The following is a 23,770-nucleotide window of genomic DNA, read 5'->3' on the forward strand; positions in this document are numbered from 1 at the left end:
TTTGACTTAAAGCGCGATGAATGTTTTACTATCAATTTAATTTTATTTTGTTTTAATTACTCATTTTTATTATTTTATTTATCTATTTTTTAACCTTCCCAACGGCCTACTATAGAGATCCGGCCCATCTAATTTTAGAAATTAAGCTTTTTTTTTTCCTTTATGTTTCAAGTGCATTTTCAAATACAGGTGACGAAGGACGGATACATCCTGGTGTCTTAACGAAGGTAAGTGGTATACGCCCTCTATTATCTTGAACCGGTAGCTCCTGAGTCCCAGTTTTCAAATACAGCATGCCCAAAGAGATTGTAAGAATTTCAGTGATATTAAGAGTAAATCCCTTCCTTATTATCAGTTAGTGAGTAATTTTCCTCTCAAGTCCAGTTATTTTAACAAGCCTGAAGATTACTGGAGGAGTTAAAGCAATAAGGATCAGGGCAATATTCACAAATTTGGCAGGATTAGTTTTGAAGTTTGAAATATAGTGCGCTTTTTTTCAGCTGCAGAAGTTAAATTTCTGCATCATTTGCACTTCTGCAGCTGAAAAGAAGGCTCTGTATTTAAACTTTTGAAACTAGACTTTATGAACATTACGCTGATTCTTGTTGCTTTAACTCTTCCAATAATCGTTATTCGGCTTGTTATCTTAACTTAAACCTTAAGATGCTTAACTGAAATTCGCTTTACCTATGGCAAAAAGTTTAAAACGTCTGATGCAGTGTAAATTGTTTATAAATTATGTTAGATCAAAATTAAGAAATCATCTAAAATTTAATTATATCTGTGACATTCTTGTGTCTGTACACTAAAACTTTGCTTGATAGGTGAAGGAGTATTTGAATCTGAAAATTCATTTCAAGCATTCTAAATTGTTGTACGTGTATTAGATACTGACTATTTGAAATTACCTAAAATTAATGCATTAAGGTAATATTAACTTTTAGCTGTTATAAATACTAATTTATGAATGTTCTTACCCAGCAGGCAAGAAGTGACAATAAGCAATGTAAATACTCCACTTTGAGGAGGGCTGCCGGCAGCCTGGCTAAAAAAAAGTACAAGAAATATTTCAATTATTCTGAGCAAGGGATTCTTTGAGGCAAAGCAAAAGTTAATGCATTCGATACACCCTTAATTGTTTATTAGTAAATAATATTTAATTAGTTTAAATGATTATTAGTAAGCAAGTTAATCACTATAAATGCCTTTAAATAAATAATAATTAAATTGTAGGGTTTCCCTTAGTTCAACTAACCAATTATTCAAATTTTTGTTATCTTTCCTGATTTCCTCAACTTTCCCTCGCATTTCTTTGTCAGGATGCTAATTTAAAGTTAAGTGAAGTGAGTATTTAAACGGGTGAATCTTGGAGTTTATTCAGAGCATTAGGCGCTCAATCCCGGAACGAATGCTATTGTTTACTGGAAGAGTTCAAGATTTGTAGGTATGGTACGTAAAAGTAGGGATGAGCTAAGAGGAAAAAGGAAAAGGGATTTTGAGTATAGGGAATTTCAGTCGTTCCGGGATTGAGCGCCTACTATGAACGGACTCCTGCTTTGTTAAGGTAGCTAGCGTTTCGTTAGTAAGTGTATTATTTATTATTCTTATTGATTGTCTGCTCCTTTTTTGTTAATTTTGAAAATTATTTGTAAATTTACACATTTTAGTTTTTTTTATAAAACACTAAATAAGAAATATTTATTATGAAAATTTTTATTAATTCTGATTATTTCATAATATAAATTTTGTTTGACACTTCTGTAATAATGCAAATTCATTAATATTCATTTAGAATCAATAAATTCATTTAGAATCAATGCATTTGAAAAATCAAATTTGAAAGACCTTTTGATTACCAATGACTGAATGGTCTAACTCATTAAAAGACCTCTTACAGTTAATTTTCAGAATGTGTAAACTCTAAATTTGTAACATATCTAAATCAACAACTGAAAGCAGTGCACAGGATTGATGTTAAATAATTTTGGTTAATTAAGTATAACAAAGTACTGTTAACTTTCTAACTGGATTTTATTCCAGGAAACAAATTTATTCTGTGTAAACAGAATTTGTTCTTTCACAAGTGAATATAAAACTCTTTTCGTATGAAGAAAGGTCTTTTAAAGCTCCATCAAAATACATCATACTAAAATACATTACTTATTTTGTGTACCAGATAAAAGAAAAGTTAAGTAATTATGTTTTGTTGCTATCATATTAGAGGTAAATGCTATAAATATCAAAAATTTACAGTTATAATTTTCTACAATACCTTAAGTAAATAAAATCTTTACAGTTACGTATTGTAACTTCATGTAATACTCGGTTACTTTACCGTAATAAGAGTTCTAATAAATATTAAATTTCGTTGGAATAAACAAATTATGTAATTTCGCCAAAATGTTATGCCTTTAAGCAAATTTTAAATAAGCATACAATTTTACATTGCAAATACGTATTTCTCTACGAAATATTTTTTTTTGTTTCATAAATTGATAAAAATTAATCCGTCCTTAAACAAAATGTTCAATAAAGCAGAGCATAAAAACAAGCGGTGAAACTCCTTCCACTGTTCGGGAATAAGTCAGCGAGCATATCCCTTTTTTCCCTAGTATCCACTGAAAGCCATTCCACGATCTAATTAATTATTTCCGTTGGAAACCATTCCGAAACCTTTCCTTTCTATTCCTCTCACCTGCGTATATTGAACTCGCCCAGCTAACAATAGCAGACGTTCCGAGATTGACGGTCTAGTATTCAGAGCGCGTTTTCGCTAGCTAGCGCATGTTTCGTTTCTGACCTTTGTTACGCGGAGTTACTGATACACCTTTTGGCCATTTAAATAATTATCACGTCTGTTAGTTTGTAGAGTCAACCTAGTTTAGGCTGTAACTTAAATTCTAGTCCAGAATTACTCTTTTTAGACTTGAACTGATTTGTGTAACAACGCTTAAGTTCACCTCAAGTTGTCGGTGTTATTGTAAAGCATAAAGTGCGTGTCTTTCTGTTCATAGTTGAAAATAATAAAGGGTTATTTTCACCCTTCTTCTTTCACTCCTGTGCGAGAAGTCGCCGGGTTCATTAGTAGGATCTAGATTAGTTTATGTAGCAAAAGAGAAGTTAGAGCCTATAACTTTTAAGTAATTACTCTTCGATTTCTTGTATTATGAGATACGGTTGGTTTTGTTTTGTTCCTATCTTCTTATCGTCGTCATTAGAAATAAAAGGGATATCGAAAAAGAGCAAAAACTGTTAACAAAACATGTAATTAAACTTTTAAGTACTTTCCGATCAGCTGAAAAATATTAAATCATGTGCACAAATTTTCTATATGTAAAAAATCAAGTTTTGTGTTATTATTATTGTGAATTTTATATATATCTCTATCATACTGACAAAGAGTGAAAACGGAATGAAAAATAGATTTCTTAAATTCAGTACTATTCTTTTGCAACCTTCGTAAGTTATCCAGTCAGTGACTTAAAATAAACATTGAACATCATATTGAAGCTTATGCAATGTTAATCATTCATGACAATTAAGAGCACTTGCAATACCCCTGAAGATTTTATTGCATTTACTTAGTCTGCTGATGTTGTTCCTAAGAAATACTTGTTCGGAATAAACTAAGCAAGATAAGAATTATTGCTTTTGTAGTTAAACATTCAGCTCTAATGAGTCAGAAGTCATGCTGCTGAAATTCATGATAAACTTAAAAAGCGAAATTTGCCTTTACTTTCATCGAATATACAAAAATAAAAAAAGTGTTTTGAAGAAAATCGGAACTTTAAACGTGTGAATTATTTGGGAAATTTGCAAAAATTTACGGCGTAATCAGTGAAATGAACGAGAGGACTAGCTGCGTGATAAAAACCATATTCATTTCTTCGGAAGGTGATTAAAGATGAAGGCATGAAATCAACAAAGTATTAACACATTCGTTTTCTACAAAAAAATTTCTTCTGTTGAAGGTACAAAAAGACAGGAAGTTGTGAAAGTGCTAACACATTTTCTTATCTGCAACAAAATTTCTTTGGCAAGTCGGAAAATAAGAAGACATGCACTTACCAATGCTAAATCATTGATTTTTTACAGCAAATTTCTTCGGCAGGTGTTTAAAGAAGGAAACGCGAACTACTATAACATGTTTCTTTCTAAGTTTGTTCGGAAGTAAAAAAAAAGCAAATCGGAAATTCGCAAAAAGAGTTAAATACATTCGCTCTCTACAATAGAAGGAAAGTAAACAACGAATACCTACTGCTAAGAATAATTATTTGTGGTTCAGTATTTCATTATAGATGGTAACAGACCAGAACCAGAGCTTACGAGAACTTACCAGAACATTATTTTGTAATGCGTTTCCCAGTTGACTTGCATTCTTTTACTACCTGCTAAAATAACGAATAAGTCTCCCGAAACTGGTCCAGTTGTTCGTTTAAAGATTATACCAAAATATTGGTAGTTTAATTGATTTTTTTTCTTTCGGTACGGCTTTTTTAACAATGTGAGCTGTTCCACTAAAAGCCAGAAAAAGTAATAATTAAAAAAATAAATAAAACCTAAAATAATTCTTTGCTACACCGGATCATTTTCAGTCTTTTTGTGTCGCACTTATTTTAAATATAGTCAAGCAACTGAGTACCAAGAGGTGCAAATGTTAAAGATTATTATAAGTATTAGCGGAAATTTGTCTGAACCACGAAAATGGACCAAATCGTTTTCATAATTTATTTGTACAGAATATTTGGCTTTCAGGAGTGAGAAAAGTAAAAAATTAGTTATGCTGTCTCTAGGATTAGAACAACGCATCTTCTAACGGTAACTGGATGTCCTAGCAACTTGCCCACAAAAGTATTCCGAAACTGAGGCTTATGATAAGTTTCTATATTCTTCTTTCCACTTAAAGGACAACTGGGAAGAGGCACAACATTCAGTCTACCAAATCAGGACGGTAAGGATTTGTCCACCACGCTTTTAGTTCACCCACTACTGTGGAGATTATTAATCTTTTCGGAGCAGGAAACGTGAAAAGTCAAATGTGTCTTTGCCTGAATTTGAACTAGAGATTTTCCATTGCTAGCTGGATGTGTTAACCACTTACACTACAAAAATAGATACGGTAAAATTCTTCAATTAATTTTTATACTTAAATTCAATACAAATGCACTAAATAATAAAGTAGACGAAGTTAATTGCAAAGTATTCCAATAAAGATATTTAACTTTATCATCCTATAACCACTCTAAAGTGGTTTCAAAATATTCAGAGAAATTTGTCCCTTCTCAGGGCGGGATCTACGAATAGCACAGTCCCAACTGTTTTTGAATGTACGTGAGAAACGTTGTTATTGCGAAGTACTTAAATTTTATGGCCCATAACTGCGGCAATTGCTACTTCTTTGACAATTTATGATTTCATTTGAATTAAATTCCCCGTTTTTATGAATTCTGTACCCACGGTTAGAGGGGGTTAATCCTTGTTTTTACTAGTTAGATAATGTCAGCAATATGCTTTCCTTGGAAAATAATTACATTTTATCTCCATTTTTCAAAGCGTTCCTTCGGCAGCTAATTAAGCTTTATTTCAATCAGTTACTAGAATTCGCATAGATGTTGTTAAACGAAATAAAGTTTACTGTGTAAAATAATCGAAATTTCATTTTGGATGCTTTTAAGATTTAGTTTTTTTTTTATTAACTCTGTATTTTTAAGTTTCTTGATCCCGCTTAATTTAATTTTTCTCACATCACTATTCTATGAGGTATGTAAATTTCGCTAGAATAATTAAGATCAAAACAGCAGTTAGCTAACATTACGGCAAATTCAATACACTAGGCCAACGTGAACTACTGAACGGTATACAATAGTCGCGGGAGACTCGCTGACTTGAGTGTGCGGCATGTACATGAGGCTAGGAAAGTTCATCTGTGTTCGGGAAACTTGCAATCGAGAAGTTGACGCCAGATAAGCAAGCCATTAAAAGATACGAACGAGATGATATGCTCTGACATTGCAAAAGTAATATATTCCCCAGTTAGATCCCTTTCTTCAATTTAAAGTAACAATTTCACTACTAGCCACAGAGGTTACCAGAGATGTTTGATCTCGAATCTCAGTGTTAGCCATCTCTTTTCTCAACGTCTTTAATTAAATACGCTTGATTTCAGGAGATCATCGACCATACACTCCGTAATTTCTTTGAGTCTTCAGCTATAGCGAATCAGGTGACTTGAATGGCAACAGAAAAATTTAAATGGCAGGATCAATTCTATTTGCAAAGTTTACCAAATAGAGTAAGTTTATAGAAAGCTTTGGGAACTCTCAGCCAGAGAGGACTATCAAATTTAACAAACTACAAAAATCTCTGACTTATCATAATGAGCGCAAGCTTTGAAATACCATAGGCTTACATTATTGTTTCAAGCTCGATTGTTAATTTATGTTTTCAATATTATTAGTAGTGTTGTTAATTACTACTAAGAATTTCGTAGATTATTAATGAATATGTTAGAGTTAAATGTTGCATTTGTTCTATAGGGTGTGTCGAACGGTTGTTTATAAACTTTACGTGCTGGTTTGTCAGACCATAACGAGTAATTTTTGTATAGGAAGTTGTATCCGAAAGTCAAATCGTACAGTGCTACAGCAACGTGTTTGACAAGGTTGCAGAAAAGATTCAAAATTTCTTCCATCCACCGCATTGCATGATTCACGGGGGTCGATGCATGGATTCATGTGCTCGTTCAAATTGGCCAGGTATGTCACTGACACGTACCACCACTTCCCCGATCCTGGCGACGAAGTCGATGTCAGATATTAGGCGTGCCTCGTACACCAGAGACTTCATATATCCCTACAAGAAGAAATCTATGGGGATTAAATTAGGAGATCGTGGTGGCTATGTGATTGATCTACCCCTGCCAATCCAGGGATGACTAAACTCCTATTGTCTTAATCTCACACATTAATGAAATGTGCGGGCATTCCATTATGTTGAAACCAGAGCTATCGGCGTGAAGCTGCTGGAACGACATGCATCAAATTTGGTAACACCTCCTCCAAAAAATTGCGTTGAGGCAGTATATAAGCACCAATTAAAAAGTCGCCGATATTACCAGCCCGCAAGTTTATGGTTAAGCAGTGTAGGTTTGTATGGGCACCTGCACTCCTGGTATTGTGAGGCCTGTAAGTTTTGCGAGTTCAGAACACCGTCCCATGGAAAAGTAGCTTCATCTATAAACAGAAACCACGATGGAAATTCTGGCTGCGTGTGTTACGTTCATGCAAATACCAACGTACGAATGCTAATAAAAACCGATTTTGCTCAATTCCTGTAGTCTTTGGATGCGTACTGATGTAGCATGTCCTCGTGCAGTATGCGGATAACGCTGAAGCAAGGCGCACCCAAGTCGCTTTCGATTGCTCTGATACTTCTCACGTATCACAGTTTCTTTGACTGCAAGTGTGCGTGTACAGCTTTTTTGACCGATGTGACTGTTTACTTGGAAAGTTCTAGCCTCACTGAATTTGCAGTGGTGTTGTCTAAACAATGGATGACTTGATAGATGTCTGTTTGGGAAGCCCTCTCAGTTCATGCACCTCGCGGTTTGCCCATTTCTATCCACGGCTCTATAAACGTAATGCATATTAACTAATTCCTTAGTCCTACAACGATTGCATTCTCCTGTAACATCCTTGCCGAAATGATTCCGTTGTATGATGCTGCGAACATCGCTCTGTACCGGCGGATGGTCACGGTTTCAGGTACAACTTCTTATCTAAATCTTGTTCATCATGTTATTATAAACGACCTTTTGGGATACCGTATAGATAAGAATATGCAACTAATTCAGCTCATGCAACTAAATCACCAGACACCATAAGTGAATTATAATTAAATAGGTTTCATTCTAAAATAAGTAAATGAACCCTTTCATCCCGGCAGTTGAAGGAGTAAATAGATTAGTTAAATCTGGATATTTATAATTTAATTAAAAAGTTACTTTAAGTTATTTATATCTACATCCATGCTTGAAAGCATTGTTTGTGACCTCCAGCAGCAGCCGAACTTTTATATTGTAACTAGTAAGGAGTGGTACTTTAATGGTGTTTTAGCTAAAACATTTCGGTGTTATTTTCTTTGAAACAATTACTGTCTTAAATATATGTAGAGGTGGGAACTCAGCTTAGCAAGTTGCGGATTTGCCAGACTAATAGATCTTTACATATTGAAACGAACCTTAGATGAATAAATAATAATTATCAGCACAACTTATAAGGTATTTCTCCCGCCTTCTTAGGGTGCCTTCGGGGTGTAGTTGTCAGCACGCTCGACGCGTATTCGAAAGGTGCGCGGTTAGAGTCCCAGCGAGGGCATTGCTCATTTTTCATATACCCTGCTTTCAAAAAAAAAAAAGGTCTCCAAAAAAATATAAACTAAAAAATTATATTGCACTGCTAACCAAACTGCAATAAATGCATCAGTTTTTAACAACAAATGCAAACATTTTTTAACAAATTTTAAGCTAATTTCTGATACACTATACTAAAATTCTAGATTAAATTTATGAATGTAATGTTAATTTTAATTAGTACGTAATGCTGGCCCAATACCTATCATAATATAAATTCAGACAGTTTTCACTTAATTATTTGCCTAATTTTAAATGTGGTTAATGCGTACATCATATGTTAACAATAAAACTACACTTACCTTACGAAGGGTAAGAAAGGATTGAGAGTTCCTCGGCCAAGAACAATTAAATATGGCACAAAAATGGCAGATAGCATTGCAAAACACATTGCCATCGGTAGCCAGCTACCTCCTATGAATTTATACTCCGTATGGAACTTGGTTGAGAATACTTGAACTGGAAGGAAATATATAAGCATGCAAGTTTCAAAACAATATGCGTTATTGTAAGTGTATGCATATATATTGTTATTTTGTAAAGTTTATAATAAGTTCCTTAAACCCTGATTACACGTAATCTAAACCTTAGATAACTTTCCTAGATTACCAGCTGAATTCTTTTCTTGTCTTTATCTTGGAATCTAATAACACACAGTGATTATAATTAACGTTGGAGCAACTAAAACATTTATTCCTACTTCAGCCCTAAGTTATGAAAACTAAAATGTTTAACAGAAACTTTACATCCCCTTCTTGTGCGTTGATAATGCAAGAGTATTTCAATTATTTACAAAGCCAAAAATATAAAATTAGGGGCTAACAACCTGGCTGCTACCTTAACGCGTCTTCGAATAACAAGCAAAATCGAAAGACAGAACAATTAATGCAACACTCTGAGAGGTAAAACTTAAGGGCTACAGCTCTTCTGAAGCTGTTAATACTTTTTTCATGTAGATTACATTCTCCCTCGTTATTTAAGTTATTAATTTACATTTCTGATAGAGTTGAGGAAAAGCAAAAGTGCAGGAAAGACTGAGTATAAAAAATGTGTAAATTAATAATCCAAATAATGTATAATTAATAAACCATACATCCAAACCAATTGCTTCTAATTTTCCTCTCCTCCTGTCTGCTTCTGATTTCGTACCTACAAACAACCACATTCCAGAAGAAGATATAAATTATATGAGGTTAAAAATAGATTAAAGCAAATTTAAAACATACAAGCATTAATCGTAACTGATACTTGATAGGATTCACTTGACTGAACATAAATCTCGTTGTTTCATCCGCACCTTTGCTACCAGCCTTAGCCTGGGCTTAGAATTTGGTGAAGGCTATTTTTTGAGTTATAATATTTTATTGAAAGGTAGAAAGGTTTGAGATGCTTTGTCAAAATCAAGCTGACTTTGTGTGTTAGAAAATTCGTGTTAAATTGGTATTGTGACCTATAAGCTGCAGCTATTAATTTTCTGCTGAGTTATTTAATTTCAATTTAGACTGAATAAACTTCACGTGACTATTTATTCAGTTGCGTCTGTATTTAAGTATTTAGTTGGTGACAATCGACCATTTTTATATGGCCTTGAATAGCAAACCGCCATGTGAAATTACAGAGCAAGAAAACTTAACTAGCAGGTTTAGTTTTCATTTCACTTATTCAATATCTTCATCGTGAAAGATTTTTTCTCATTTTTTTGCACGTTTTCATACTATAATGGTTTAATGTTTTTTTAAATAATTTATTTCTCACCTTTTCTACCACTCGTTTACTTCCATTCATTCTCCAATAAGTAGTTAAATAGAAAGAAGCCCCGTTATAAGGCATTTTTTAAATATACTTTAATTCATCTATGCTTTAAATTTCTCTCATAAGAAGCAAATAAATTTCGTTATAAAGAAAATGATTAGAGATATAATGTACTCGATAATTTAAAAGTAACGGAAAAATAAATATTCAATATAATAGACGATACGTGTTTTCATAGAAACCCACAGAAAGACATGGAATGATTTTTAATAATGAAAGATTTTTATTGTTAGAAGAGTTAAAGTTTTCATTTATAGGTTTTACTTCAATTGTTTCACAAGTTCTGAACTTGGCTTGCATTAATAGTTTTCGACGTGACGGCGGCGATTCACGATAATGGCCGTCCAACGCGGCATGATATAGCATCTGAGATATTCAGCTTATAAAGTAATTTCTCCCTGCTTTCTGCATGCCTTCATGGTGTAACTATAGCACATTCAGTGCGTATTCAAGAGGTCCAGGCACCAGTCCCGGCGAGGCCATTCCTCATTTTTACTTCTCCAGCATCAAAATAAGTCTAATGACACTACAGTGGCGCTCGAACTAAAAAACAAGGTGGTAGATGATACTTCTTCACTACCAGGATTTGCAGATTGGGTCCCCTAATCCCCAGTCGTCCTTTAAAAGGGGTAGTATATAAGGTATTTTCTCCCTGCTTTCTGTATGACTTCGTGGTGTAACTGTAGCACACTCAGCGCGTATTCGAGAGGTCCAGGTTCGAGTCCCAGTGAGGGCATGGCTCATTTGTCTTGTCTCCTTCTTCAAAAAAGTCTTAATGACTCTACAAGCTGTAATTCCCGTTACCTGATGGTGAATAACTTCTTTCAATAGAATCAGCAACTTTGGCCAACCTCTGCATAGCAGAGACTTCATGTAAATGAAATACAAAGCATTCCATATCCTTTATGTGAAAATTCGATGATATATAAGAGAAAGAATTTACTGATTTAAATTCGTTTTTGATATGCATTGATAGCGTTTCAAAAAGTCATTGATCAAAGTGTTAATCTGAATATTTTTTGCTTGGATTTAGGACGAAAGTACAAAAGTTAATTAATTAACTTTTAAAATTAAATTAAAAATTTTGGCAATTAAGGCTTCGGAGAGTTATAGGCAAAACCGCATTCGTTATATACTCTTCAGCTGGTCTTGCGAAATTATTAATTTCCAAGCGGAAGCGAGTCATGAGAACATGAAAAATCCGCAATGCCTTCACAGGAGTGAAATCATGGATTTTCCAGTTACTAGCGAAGCCTCGTAGTCACTTGCACACGAGAGCACTCATGGGAGCATTCGATGATTACGTACATTCTTCTCACTTAAAAGACAACTGGGGAAAGACACGAGATCAGTCGACCAAATCCAGGAGATGATGAATTATGGTCTGCCACATTTTTGTAAGGTAGATATTTCTAGAATTTCTATAGCAAGAGTTGTGAAAAAGCACAGCCACAGTTCTTCCAGTTGCTGCAAAGAGGTGCTAGTTCTTTACGAAATAAAAGCACTCATGAGGAAGACTATAATTCCTTAAAAATGCAAGATAAATTTTTATTACAATGTATTTAATAGTTTACGGAGACGATTTATGCTGTTGGGATTGTATAAAATGTTAACGTTTGTGTTTACAAAGCCATTTTTAAATACGGTACTGAAATCACTTTCATAAAATTCACTAACTCTTTCTCGCATGTGTAATGGGGGATATCACATCTAACAACTTTCCCGAGGAAGGAGCTTCTCTTTCTTCTACCAATAAAGAGTTCCTGGCCGAAACATATTTCTCTGGAGCAGATGTCCAAGCTAGCTACGCTAGATATTTTGCAATAGTGATGAAAATGTTTCGTTTAGAGCTGTGTCCCTTGTAGGTTTACCCCAAGCGATTGCTTTCATCGTAAGTCAACTAATCACAGATCCCAAAGCCGAAAATTTTCAGAAATGTTTCTTCTGTCGCACTGTTAAAGGTAGGTGGTAATTGGGATACCGGTTTAATGTAAGTACAGGTTATTTACCTTTAGAAATCTCTCCAGGAAGGCATTCCTTTCCCTATTCAAATTAGCCGCTGATGTACTTAATAATGATTAGATTATAAGGTCCACTTGCTTATCTTCTAAGTGACAGTTGGGGCCCACCAGCGGCCGAGCGGTAAAGACGCTGAACACTGGTAGTTCGGTCCGAGGTTCGAATCCCACGAACGGGCTGGCTGCATGGGCGTTTTCGTGGTTTTCCCCATGTGTAACGCGTATACGAGCCAGTTTCCCTTAGAAAGTCCTCCACGAAAGTCATCCCTCCGTTTAGGCAGATAGCCCTCGTGTGCTTTGCCATAACTGAATAATCCATCCATCTTAAGTGACAGTTGTGCGTGTAGTAAGTTCTGGTATGTAGATAGGTAGGTAACGGAAGACGGGGACGCCTGGTGAATATATTTACAAGTAGTAGAAATTGACTACAGGACTCAGATATTCCTGTTACTTAAAACCGCGTCGAAACTGCTGGCAACAAAGTAAATGCTGTTATGCCAAATAAACCAGCAATAACTCCGGTTGGGAGTAGCCGCCCAACCGGTATAGTAGTTAGCGTTGCTGATTGCCGTGCCGAAGGGCCCGGATTCGAATCCCGGAGAAGGTATGGATGTTTGAAAATGTTTAATAAAAAAGTAGTGAAAACGTTTGTTGTTAAATGTGATCGTTTTCAATATTAACCCTCACGGACTGGAGGAAACGGCGTTCGCTGGAGAAAAGTCCTCATCACCTTTCTTTTTGCTTAAAAAGCAAGATTGATACTGATACTGATACTGAACTCCGGGAGTACAAGCTCACGCAACAGAGGTAACGGCAATAGCCTAACTCTCTCTCTAACTTTCCTTCTAAAACTCAGTATTTAAACTCTTTCTCCCGCAAGGTAGAATTTGCATTCCTTCATTCGCGCTACCAAATTTACATATTCTCGCATTGACAATTAGGGGAATGAAGGCTTATAGGAAAGCTTAAAATTAAACTTTAACTAGTTAGTTAAAATAAATATAAATCCCTATAAGATACCAATTTCAATGTAAATTTGTTTCTAAGGAAAAAGTCAAGGAAGTGAGCCATTTCAGAAAATACTTTTCTCAGGCTAAAATTTTAATGATTATTTCTTAACTAAGATGCTAATGTCATACAATGTTATTAAAAAAATAAACGGTTTTCTTTCTGAAATTTCTAAATTCTGTCAGAGGATTATAGCAGCAACTGTGCAATATTGAGAGACGTTTTAGTAATATTCGGAAGTCGCAAAATGATAAACGCAAGAATGATAAGCCAGCTTGACAATTAATTGTCAGCAAAACTGAGTTTCTGTTTGAAGCTGATTTCTTCCACAGAAATAAATCAACATTTTAAAATAAGATGGCTGCATACTAAAAGCTTCCGTGCGAAAGGTGTTTAAGAAAAAGAAAAAACAAAAATAATAAAAAAAAAGTGGAAGGCCATTACTTACAAAAGAACAATAGAATGAATTAAAAATTAATATACAATTTGAGAAAAACATTTCCAACAAAAGGCTGGCTAAGGTTGAGAAATAAGCATTTCCAGCTATCTTTGTAAATCCAATTACATTAAAAAATAAAAAAAAAAGGTTTACTGAACTTACGTGAATTAAAAAAGTTTTCTGCAAGATGAGCGTTTAAGACCCATCTAGCAAAAGCCGAAATTAACACGACCGGTTCTAGATGACGATTATCACTGAACTGGTTATATTGCAAAATTCTGACGGAAGGCTTGGAGTCGGTTATCTCTTCTTCGCACTGAGACCTTCACATTTCTTTTGGAGCTAAGTGTTTTCAAGTACATGGTCGAAGACCATGTAACTTGGGTAACTGACACTATTGGGCTCAAAGGCAAAGCCTCAGTTCTGTCCGGTTTCAGTATGGTGGCACCACTAACATTTGTGTTTAAGAAGTTTTGATTTTGTGTTTGTTGTTATTTTGATATATTCGAAGTTTTAAAATTGTTTGAACAAGTTTATAAAGTATGTATTATTACAAAAAAAAAATTTATTACACATTTGCCTATCATATTTTTTTTTTTCTAAAAGTTAATCATTTTTTTTTTTTTTTTCTTTCAAAAATTGGAATAAAAATTTAGTTGAGATGATTTTTAGTATCAACTTTATCTGATGTCAATTCTAATGTATTTTTGACTTGAAAAATAAAATTTCATGCATTTAGGAGCTAATAATGATTGCTCTCAACAATACTGAGGTATAAGAGGCAAACCTGAGTTTTGGAGCCATATCTTTGAAACTCTTTATAGAATATAAACCTCTTGCTATAAAATAAGGCAAGAAAAGTAAAAGCAATATTCAAAGTAATTCATATTATTAAAAAATATTACAAAAGAGGGTATGTCATTCTCTCCCATATATTTGGTTTAATCAGCCTCTGTTATAGATAACAAGTATGTTCTGAGAAACTCAGATGCCGGAATAGACTATAACAGTACTTCCTTTTATTAATTTTCCCACCAATAAAATCACAAAACGTCTTAGCAGACCCTGGGTAATTTTCCAGATAAAACTGGAATATTTTTATTATTTTAGTATCCGGAGTATTTCTTCCAGTGCATTTTAGCATCGAAGTTTGTTAGTATCTACAGATCCAAGAATCAAATGAAATAAGCGTGGTAAATACACCATAATTTTTTTAAAAAAATTATCTTCTTTGAAGCAACGTAATTTTTTCCAGATAGTATCATTAAGACTTTCTTTATACATTGTGAGTCTAAGACTACATCGAAGATATTGAATAAAAAGTATTCTAGGTTATTTAGTGATGATGAAGCGAAGCATATGTCAAAATTTTCCACGAACTGATATTATGACAGAACTTCTGTTTTATGTTTTCAAACAAATGTATAATTAAAAATTTTACTAATGTGTTCATGTTTCCAGATATTCGCTCAAATGATTGCTCAAGAAGCTGTTTTTCTATATGATGGCATTTTAAAAATCAGATGACTAAATATAAGTATGTCGTAATTAACTGTTTGTCGTAAGCTATTTTCCTGTAAACAATAACGCAATTTTGGCTCAGTTTCCTTCAATAATAATGAGATATATTTTGAACTTGTGACAATAAAATGATCAGATATTTTCACCTTTTGATGATAGTCATTCATTCAAAATGAAAGCAATAGATATTTTTATTTTGAGACTATATTTTCCTGAACTTATAGGCAAAAAAGCAGTTTATCGTATTATTATGTATCATTTTGTACAGACTGTTTCCTCTCGGGATTCAACTAATTTTATTTCCTCAACACAAATACATTCGAAATACACACACAAATACACCGATACCAAGAGTTTTCTGAATGGTACTAAATGTTATTTAGTTCTATAGAAAACGTTAACAAGGCTTAGAATACATACAAATAGATGCTCTTTTACTGTAGATTGCCTAATATTTTAGACACTAAATTTATCATCTGTTTAAAGTAAAAAAATTTGTAATTGTTCGTTTACAAAAGCTCTTCTTTACTGCCTGTGTTAAAAAAAAAATGTTTCCATATAAGACTATGGAAAAAGGGTTCATGTTTAAGTTAAAGCTGGAAGAAACGCATGCAGCTAGTATGCTTATCAGATAAAAATCGAACCTGCATGAAACAGCAGGGAGACAGTCGCTGGTCCGTCTTTTGTTGTTTCACAAATTGCACATTTTTTCGAAACCCAGTCGCAACCTTTTTATGATTTCAATTAATTTAGGCAGTGAAAAAATACTTCTCATAAGGCCCTCTTTATTTCTGGCATGTGTATGTTTCTGACTGCAAATTTGATTTCTAAGGAAACAATCCTTTGTGCTGTAGTTTAAAAAATAAAAGTTCCGTTTTGGATTAATTTCAGTCATGAAGTGGCGATTTTAGTATATTGACAGTGCGTTCATCGACAGCTTTCCTGCAAACAGAAGCAACATTCTCTTCGTTTAACAAAAGATATGTGTAATGCATTTTTCTTACAATATTCAAGTTATACGTAAGAAATTCGCAGTTTATGAAGGATTCGACTCAGCTTTTCTTACTTACAGATAGCTGATAAGATTCCTGATAGAGATCATTTATAATTAAATAACCAAATTCATAATGCGAGAACTATTGTTTTTCAAGGGTGTTTGCTTACAAACGAAGAAGAAGCTTGTTTTCAAATACGAGCTTATTCACTAGTTTTAAACAACCTCTCATGGCTTAAGGCAGAGTTGGACAACTTTTTTATGCCTACCCTGCATTTTGTTAGTAAATTTTTTTACCACCCACCGGTTTCGCAGTAACTTGATTTAGCTTAAATGCAAAGTAATGTTTTGAGTGGCAGCTTAATAAGATTATATTAAGTTAAATTTATCCGTTTATTCATATTTTGCTTATCTTTATAAAAGACAGAAAAATTAAGTCCCACGTAGCTAGCCGGGACATCGGTTCCAGCAAAACTGTTTCGGCTAGAAACCCTTAAATGGTAGGAAAAGGAGAAATTTGTCCTAGCCTCTTTTTTTAAGATGTGATAATCCCATTATTACCTCTATAGATTCAGAACAACACCTAAGAGATAACGGACTTTCATCTGACGGACTAAAGCCTCTACCTCCCGCCATTTAAAGCTTAATCGCTTACTAGTGGCTGTAGGGACCAGGTTGACTACCCTGGCTTAAGGAATTTCTTGCTGCAGCCTCTTCAAAGTAGTAGTTACTTGTAACTTGTAGTGTTATTCATATGGTCTTTTATACACAGTATCGCTTTCGTCTTTGGTAGTGTATGTTTTGAACTCATGACAATTTTCCAAGCCAATTTAGTGCTGATTCTCCAACAGCTACGTTATCCTCTGTAACCCCGTTGTCATACGCTGTACCCATAAGCTACCATAAGCAATAAACTTCTTATTAACCATAAGCTTCTGATTAATCTTCTGTCTTATTTTATAATTAAAAAATATTTCTTTCAATGTCTAAATTATTGAGGCAATATTAACTTAGTGTTCAATCGATTTATTTTAAACTTCATCAATCTTTATTTAAGAGTTTTCCTTTACGTTCTGTTTGCTTGGATTAAAAGAACATTCACACTAGTTTCTGAAACATATTATTACACTTCAGTAGTCTTATTATTATTGCTATATTATGTTGCACTAATATTGCCACACATAAGCCGTTATGTTATTATTACCGCTTATAAGCAGTTCACCAGAGATCCATGTTGCCAACAAATCCGCCTAAAATAGTTCTCAGAAGCGCATTTCGTTTGAAAATCGGGGACCGGGTATACATACTTTTGGATGCATTTATTTTTCTTTTTTCAAACAAAAAATAAATTCTTTCTTAGTTTCTTTATTTAAGTGTATGTTACTTATTTGTTTATGCCTAAGTTTATACTTCATTTACTTAGTTTATTTATTCGAGTGTAAGTTTATTCTTTCTTATTTTCTTCTTTTATGACATATTTTTTTTTCCTTAAAAAAGAAAGTGATTTTTCATTGAAACATAATTCGTAAACTTTCATAAATGCGTCTGAACATTTTTTTCAATGCCGTTAGTGATTTGTATTCAACAGGTCGAGCCACTAACGACTCTGACTACGTAAAATGCAATAAAAGAGAGTTAAATGGCATCCATCGCATTCTTTGCTCCAAATGCCGGTGATGAAAATGAGAAGGTTATTCACCTGTCCTGAAGGAAAAACCAGAATGAGGCTCGATGGAAGTAGGCTGGATTTGACACTCAATGGCACGTTAACATCATTTCTCAGCTTCTAAAAGTAACGGTTTAAAATGGCTTATTAAAAAAAATAGGCCTTGAACTTGTAAACGATGAAGTAGCTTCAGAAATCTCTGTCTTTTACAAATGCTGTCTTTAATCTGTTAGAATTATCTTATGCAGTTAAACTCTGTGCAAACTTTTTAAGTATTTGGAACGCATTAATGTGTATATGGAAGCTTTTGTCATCAAATATAATGCTTGTTGTACTTAAAATTTTGCTTGTGACTTGAATGAGGATCACGCGTAAAGCATGAATAGTAACATTTTAAATGATTTCTTTCCTACTCACAAATTCCCTTGAAATTGCATTAAAAATTTACAAAGGGCATGGGATTTATATAAAATCTTAGGGGCGGGAATCACTCTTTATTATAAATTTGTATAGCGATCGACATATTTTGAAGTGTTTAGAAATTTGTTTGCATTTTTAGCAGTGTTATGAGCTTTTCAGATTAAAATATCATCTGCGATTCGAAGTAACTATAATGTATCGTTTAAAACATGTATTAGGAATGTCATTCACTTTTGCATTTAAGGGAGAGCTACAGTCGCTCACATTTGTCTTTGGATACTTATATATTTGAAATTCATTTTTATAGGTCTCGAACTGAATATTGAAACACAGACTTCAAATGTTTTTGTAATATATTGTTTTTTTCTACTTTAAGCCTTGCTTTTTGTAAATTAAATATCATCAAAATATTCCTTACAAAACAATAGTTTGTTTAAAAAGTGTTAATGAGTAGCTTACATAATAATTATATTTTGTTGAAATGTTTTGGTAGACAATGTTTCTTGTTGCAATTTTTTGTTTTAAATAAAAATGCTCACAAGAATCACCTGCATTTGGAAATTATTACTTGCCTGGAAAAATATATTAATATTTCCGTATGTGAAGAACATGGAAAGACGTGACAAACTAACTACCAATTATACTAGAAATTTAATAATTCATATTTTTGAAGATGGTAAAAGTATTCGAAATATCCAAGACATCGTTGATGTAAAGAATTCGGTTATCTGTGATGTTATACAACGATGCAAATTGTATGCAACCACTGGAAATGACTTAAAGTCTGGACAACATTCCAAGTTAAAGCCAGGAAATTGCAGATTTGTTTTGTGAAAAATTAGGCATGAGCTAAAAAATTAGTACTGTGAAACGTTTACCAAATTTAGAAGAATGGTTTCAATAAAAAGTTAACTCTGAAGCTTTTAGAAGAGACATTAAGGGCATATGGTTATAGTGGACAATCAGCAAGAAGAAAATTCTTTGTCAACAGGAAAACAAGGAAAATAATCCTGGCCTACGCAAAATCTATAGTAAGCAAAGTTTTGTGATATTGGAACAATGTTTTGTTTGCAGAAACGTCGAATCTATTGTCTATTACTATGTACGGTGGTAATGATTTGGGAATGTTTCGCCCCCTTTGGAATAAGAAATTTAACGTTTATCTAAAATAATATAAATTCGAAAGACATTCATATTCTATCATAATAACGATCCTAAACGTACACCCTTAAATATTCGCTTGCGATAATTATAAAAATGTCTTAAAATTACCAAAACTTCTAAGCATTTGCTTGTGATTATTAGAAAAATATCTTACAATTACCGGAACTCCTAAATACTCTCCGAACTTAAATCCTATCGAACATGCAAGAAATGAACTGAAGAAAAAAATAAGAAAACAGGATAATTCTTCGAAAAATCTGCTAAAATAAATTCATACGTGGGAATAGAAGAAATGAAGCATTCTTACACAAATACCTTAGTTGAATCCATGGTAAAGCGCATGAAAAGTATCATTTTAGCTAAAGGATACCCAACGAAATACTGAATCACCCATTATTTTCATGTTTTGTTTAAATATAAACTGTTTGTTTAAGGTGTGTGAATATTTATGCGAGTTCATTTTATGAATGTTTTGGATAAATTCTTCTTATTATTATTTTACCAAAAATATTTTAAATAATTTCATTCAGAACAAGCAGGTTTCAACTAGAGGATCAGTAGTATATGTGAAAAAAAAAAAGTCATGTTAGCAATACTTAGAGGTTCATATTGGTAAATAAATAAACAAACACAGATGTCTGGAAGTAAATGAGAACCACTGTAAAACTGTATTCTTTTCAGAAATGAATTAATATAATTTATTTATAATATACTTCTTGATTTTTGCAAGTACCCTTTGCATTCAACCATAGTTCAGATTTCATTCAGCTGCGTACGTATATAATTTTCTCGGCCATTGTATTTTCACATGAAGCTACCGGTATGAAATATCGAAATATTTTGAAAGTTATCTAATTATATGCAGTCTATAACTTTTTCATTGTAAAAATGTGTTTCATACATTGCAAGACAATTATTTATTTTTTGTTACCATATTAGATACTTAGAAGATATCAAACATTTAGAAAAGATTGCATTTCCCATTTTTAGAGCACTTAACGCAGAAAAAAATAATGAAGCAAATAATCTTGCACCTATACGTCCAAATAATGAAAGGCTTTTCAAAACCTGGAGCAACTCTTAGACCGGCATGCTTGCACTCAAACTTTGCTGATAAATAAACCGTGAGAAACGAATACTTTTAGAAAATTGCAGAGTTACTTTTCGCTTCTAATGAAAACCATAATTCTCTCGTCATTAAACTAAGTCTTTTCATTTAAATACAATTATCAAAAAAAAGTTTGACGATTGTAACTGATAGCATTTCGTTGCACGAGTTCATTATAATTATTAGATTACATTTTTGATGCAGACTTATGCATGCAACAGAATGTGCATAGATATATATGTACAGATGACTATTGCCTAGGTACAATAATATGAATATTGTCTAGGTACATAATGTGACTTCAGAAATCTCTTAATTTTTATTATACTAGCAGTTATAAATGAGTATAAAAAATACTTAATCCTGATAAAAAGTCAAAAAAAAAGGAAATAACAGTGAAATCACTAGATGGAAACTGCAACAGATGAACGGCAAATGTACCAATAAATTGTAATTATTGACATCAGTTCCATTTCCCGCTAAAGGCAATTTTCTCCCACTTGGTGAAATTTTGTCTTTTAGGATTTGATAAATAGAATTTAATTTAAACTTATTTTGATGTATGAATATGAATTTGCCACACATCAGAATGTTTTAAAGGAATTTTAATGATAATAGATGCTTTCATATTAGATATAAGTGTATTATAAAATCTTCGAAGCATTAATTACATATAATAATACATTTCGTAAAAGTGTTTCTTAAAAATGTTTTTAAAATAAATAATTACCTTAATGAAGATTTCGAGTAAAAATAGAAATTCAATTTTCAAATGTAAATATTTTTTTTTCTTTACGTAGGTTAATAATATCATTCATTCTGAATTGAGAGCAACCCACTACATATTACTGTATTTATGCAATTTTAGCACAAATTTTCAATAGAAAATAGCATGGAGTTAGTATAATGTATTTTATTTGCACGTCCACCACGCATTCAAAAACTTCAAAAAAATGTTTCATTATCTGAAAGAAATAAACTATTCTACATTAATTTTTGAGTGTAATATTGATTTTATACCATACGTCAATCAATGTAAAATATTTTTCACATGTATAGTACACACAAAGCATAAATGCATCGAAATGATAAATAATGCACCATTATTTTTATTTGACAGATTCATTATGCAGGTTTCTAAAAATATCATCAAATGTTTCCTACCTTTGGGCCACTCCATGACTATCTGAGTATCCAAAGCTATTTGATATCTGTTACGTATTCTGTCAGGGCCGATTAGATTATTGACATTTATTGTTTCTGTTCTGTTTCCCGTGTTTTCCGTAACATTTCAAGGCAACCAATGAAATGATCCTCAGCTTCTCTTCTGCTGCGAAAGCGACCAAAGGGTGGGGAGAAAGAGGTTGGAAAAATCAAGGTAAACCAGGTTAAGAAAATTCAGCGAAGCTTGAATGAATGAAGTTCATGGATAAGAAGTTAGTAATAATAAACATAACTTTAAACACAGCTTAGTGTTTTCTTTTCTTTTTTTTTTATTTATTTTTTTATTTTTACTTGCATTAAAACAAAGCAGTAAACGGTATATGATAACGCACAGGCATATTATCAAATCTTGTGTCCTTGACATGTTCCATATCCAGTAAATATATTTCAGAATCCATTGTTCTTCATAACACACAGTGACAAAATTTTCTAAATTTTAAACTTTATTAAAGTGATTAAAGATCTAATGTAATGGAATTCTTTAGGCACAGTGTTAAGTTCTGAGGATGCTTTTAAGATGCATTCCTCGGTAATACGTTTTAGTACAAGCATTTTAGTTTTAAATCATCTATCAAACTTTAATTATTTTTTAAATTTTTCTAGAAGCATTCGTCATAAATACTGTCCTAATTTAATCATAATTATTTTTAAGCTAATTTTTATTTCAGTCTGGCGTCTTATAAAAAGAAAGATACATATATACATCAAAGATAAAAAATATGTAAACCAAAATTTTGAAATAGTCCCTTAACTCTCGATTTTAATTTATCTATTTCCCCTCTCCATTCTAAGAATATTATCTTCTTACATTAAATTTATCTAAACTGCGTCCTTTCTAATTTTATCCATATCATATTATTCTTTCATAAAGCTAATGACGCACATGACACGGCGCATTCACTCTTCGCTTCTTTTCTGGCTAGTCTGAACTTTGTCTGTCTGCATTTTCAAAACTGCAAACAGTACCCATGTAGTTCTTCAAGAACAGGCTAATGTTCAGCCAATTTTTCTGTGTTGGCTTATAAGGTATTTCTCCCACCTTCTTGGCATGCCTTCGTGGTGTAGTGGTCAGTACACTGAGCCGGTATTTCAGAAGTCCGTGGTCTGATTCCCGGTGAAGGCGTTTGCTCATTTTTCATCTCTTCGGCTTTTCCAATTAACCTAATGTCTCTACAGGCTTAAAATAACTTTTATGAAAAAGAATAAGGAAATATTTAAATCGGTCGGTACGTTGTTACTACCTTTCATGCGCCAAATACTGTCACTTTACAAGTCGTTTATCTTCTGTGTCATCAGTTTCTAAATCATATATATATATATATATATATATATATATATATATATACTCGTATGCAGAATTAAGAGAATATGCACATTATCTCGAGTTTCTGATGAAATTTGGTATGAATATACATTTATAACAGTGAAAGTGATATACCATTCAAAAGTTATTTTATATACGCATGATATTCAGTAAAGCTGCCTTTGGGCTTCATAATCATAATCATGCGTATGCAGGAATGCCCAAAATCCACGTTAAAATGAGTCTAGTATGGGGTATGGTATCTTCTCATAGCTAAACAGGTCGCGCAGTGTAATGGCGCACCGGATAGGAGGCATTTGAGAAGTCCCTGTGGCAGTCGATCCCGCTCCTACGGCAAAGCAGTTTTCACCTCCGGGATAGCTCTCGGAAGGTGATGGTAAGATGAAATTGCTCTCTCTGGAGCGTCCCAAATGGGCTTTGTAAGGCTAAGGTCAAAAGATCTGGCTGACCAATCCATGAAGCGAATATCCTCACTTTCCAAGTAATCGTCGACCATCTTAGCCCTACGTGGACAAGTTTTGTCGTCCTTTAACAGGAATCCAGGACCAACTGTGCCCCTGAAAAGTCGAGCATAGGGCACTAATATCGCATACCTGTATCTCATAGCACTCAAGGAACCTTTGTCAAACACATGCAAGAGGGTGCTGCAGGCCAACATAACC

General features: G+C 33.2%; 1 protein-coding gene across 1 annotated transcript in view; it reads right to left on the minus strand.

The window, feature by feature from the left end:
* The window catches only part of LOC118191676 (DNA damage-regulated autophagy modulator protein 1-like), a 39,864-nt gene extending 17,977 nt beyond the window's left edge, over positions 1-21,887 (minus strand). The window contains exons 1-3 of the mRNA XM_035362511.2: positions 21,725-21,887; positions 8,713-8,869; positions 978-1,045 (exon numbers count right to left, since the gene is read on the minus strand). Of these exons, the coding sequence (XP_035218402.1) occupies positions 978-1,045; positions 8,713-8,869; positions 21,725-21,740 (241 nt within the window). The 5' untranslated portion in view covers positions 21,741-21,887. The remainder of the gene's footprint in view (positions 1-977; positions 1,046-8,712; positions 8,870-21,724) is intronic.
* Between the last annotated feature and the right edge of the window lie 1,883 nt (positions 21,888-23,770).

Source organism: Stegodyphus dumicola, chromosome X2 (genome assembly GCF_044657685.1).
Source record: "Stegodyphus dumicola isolate Sdum_Otavi_A_Nest chromosome X2, ASM4465768v1".
Taxonomy (NCBI): Eukaryota; Metazoa; Arthropoda; class Arachnida; order Araneae; family Eresidae; genus Stegodyphus; species Stegodyphus dumicola.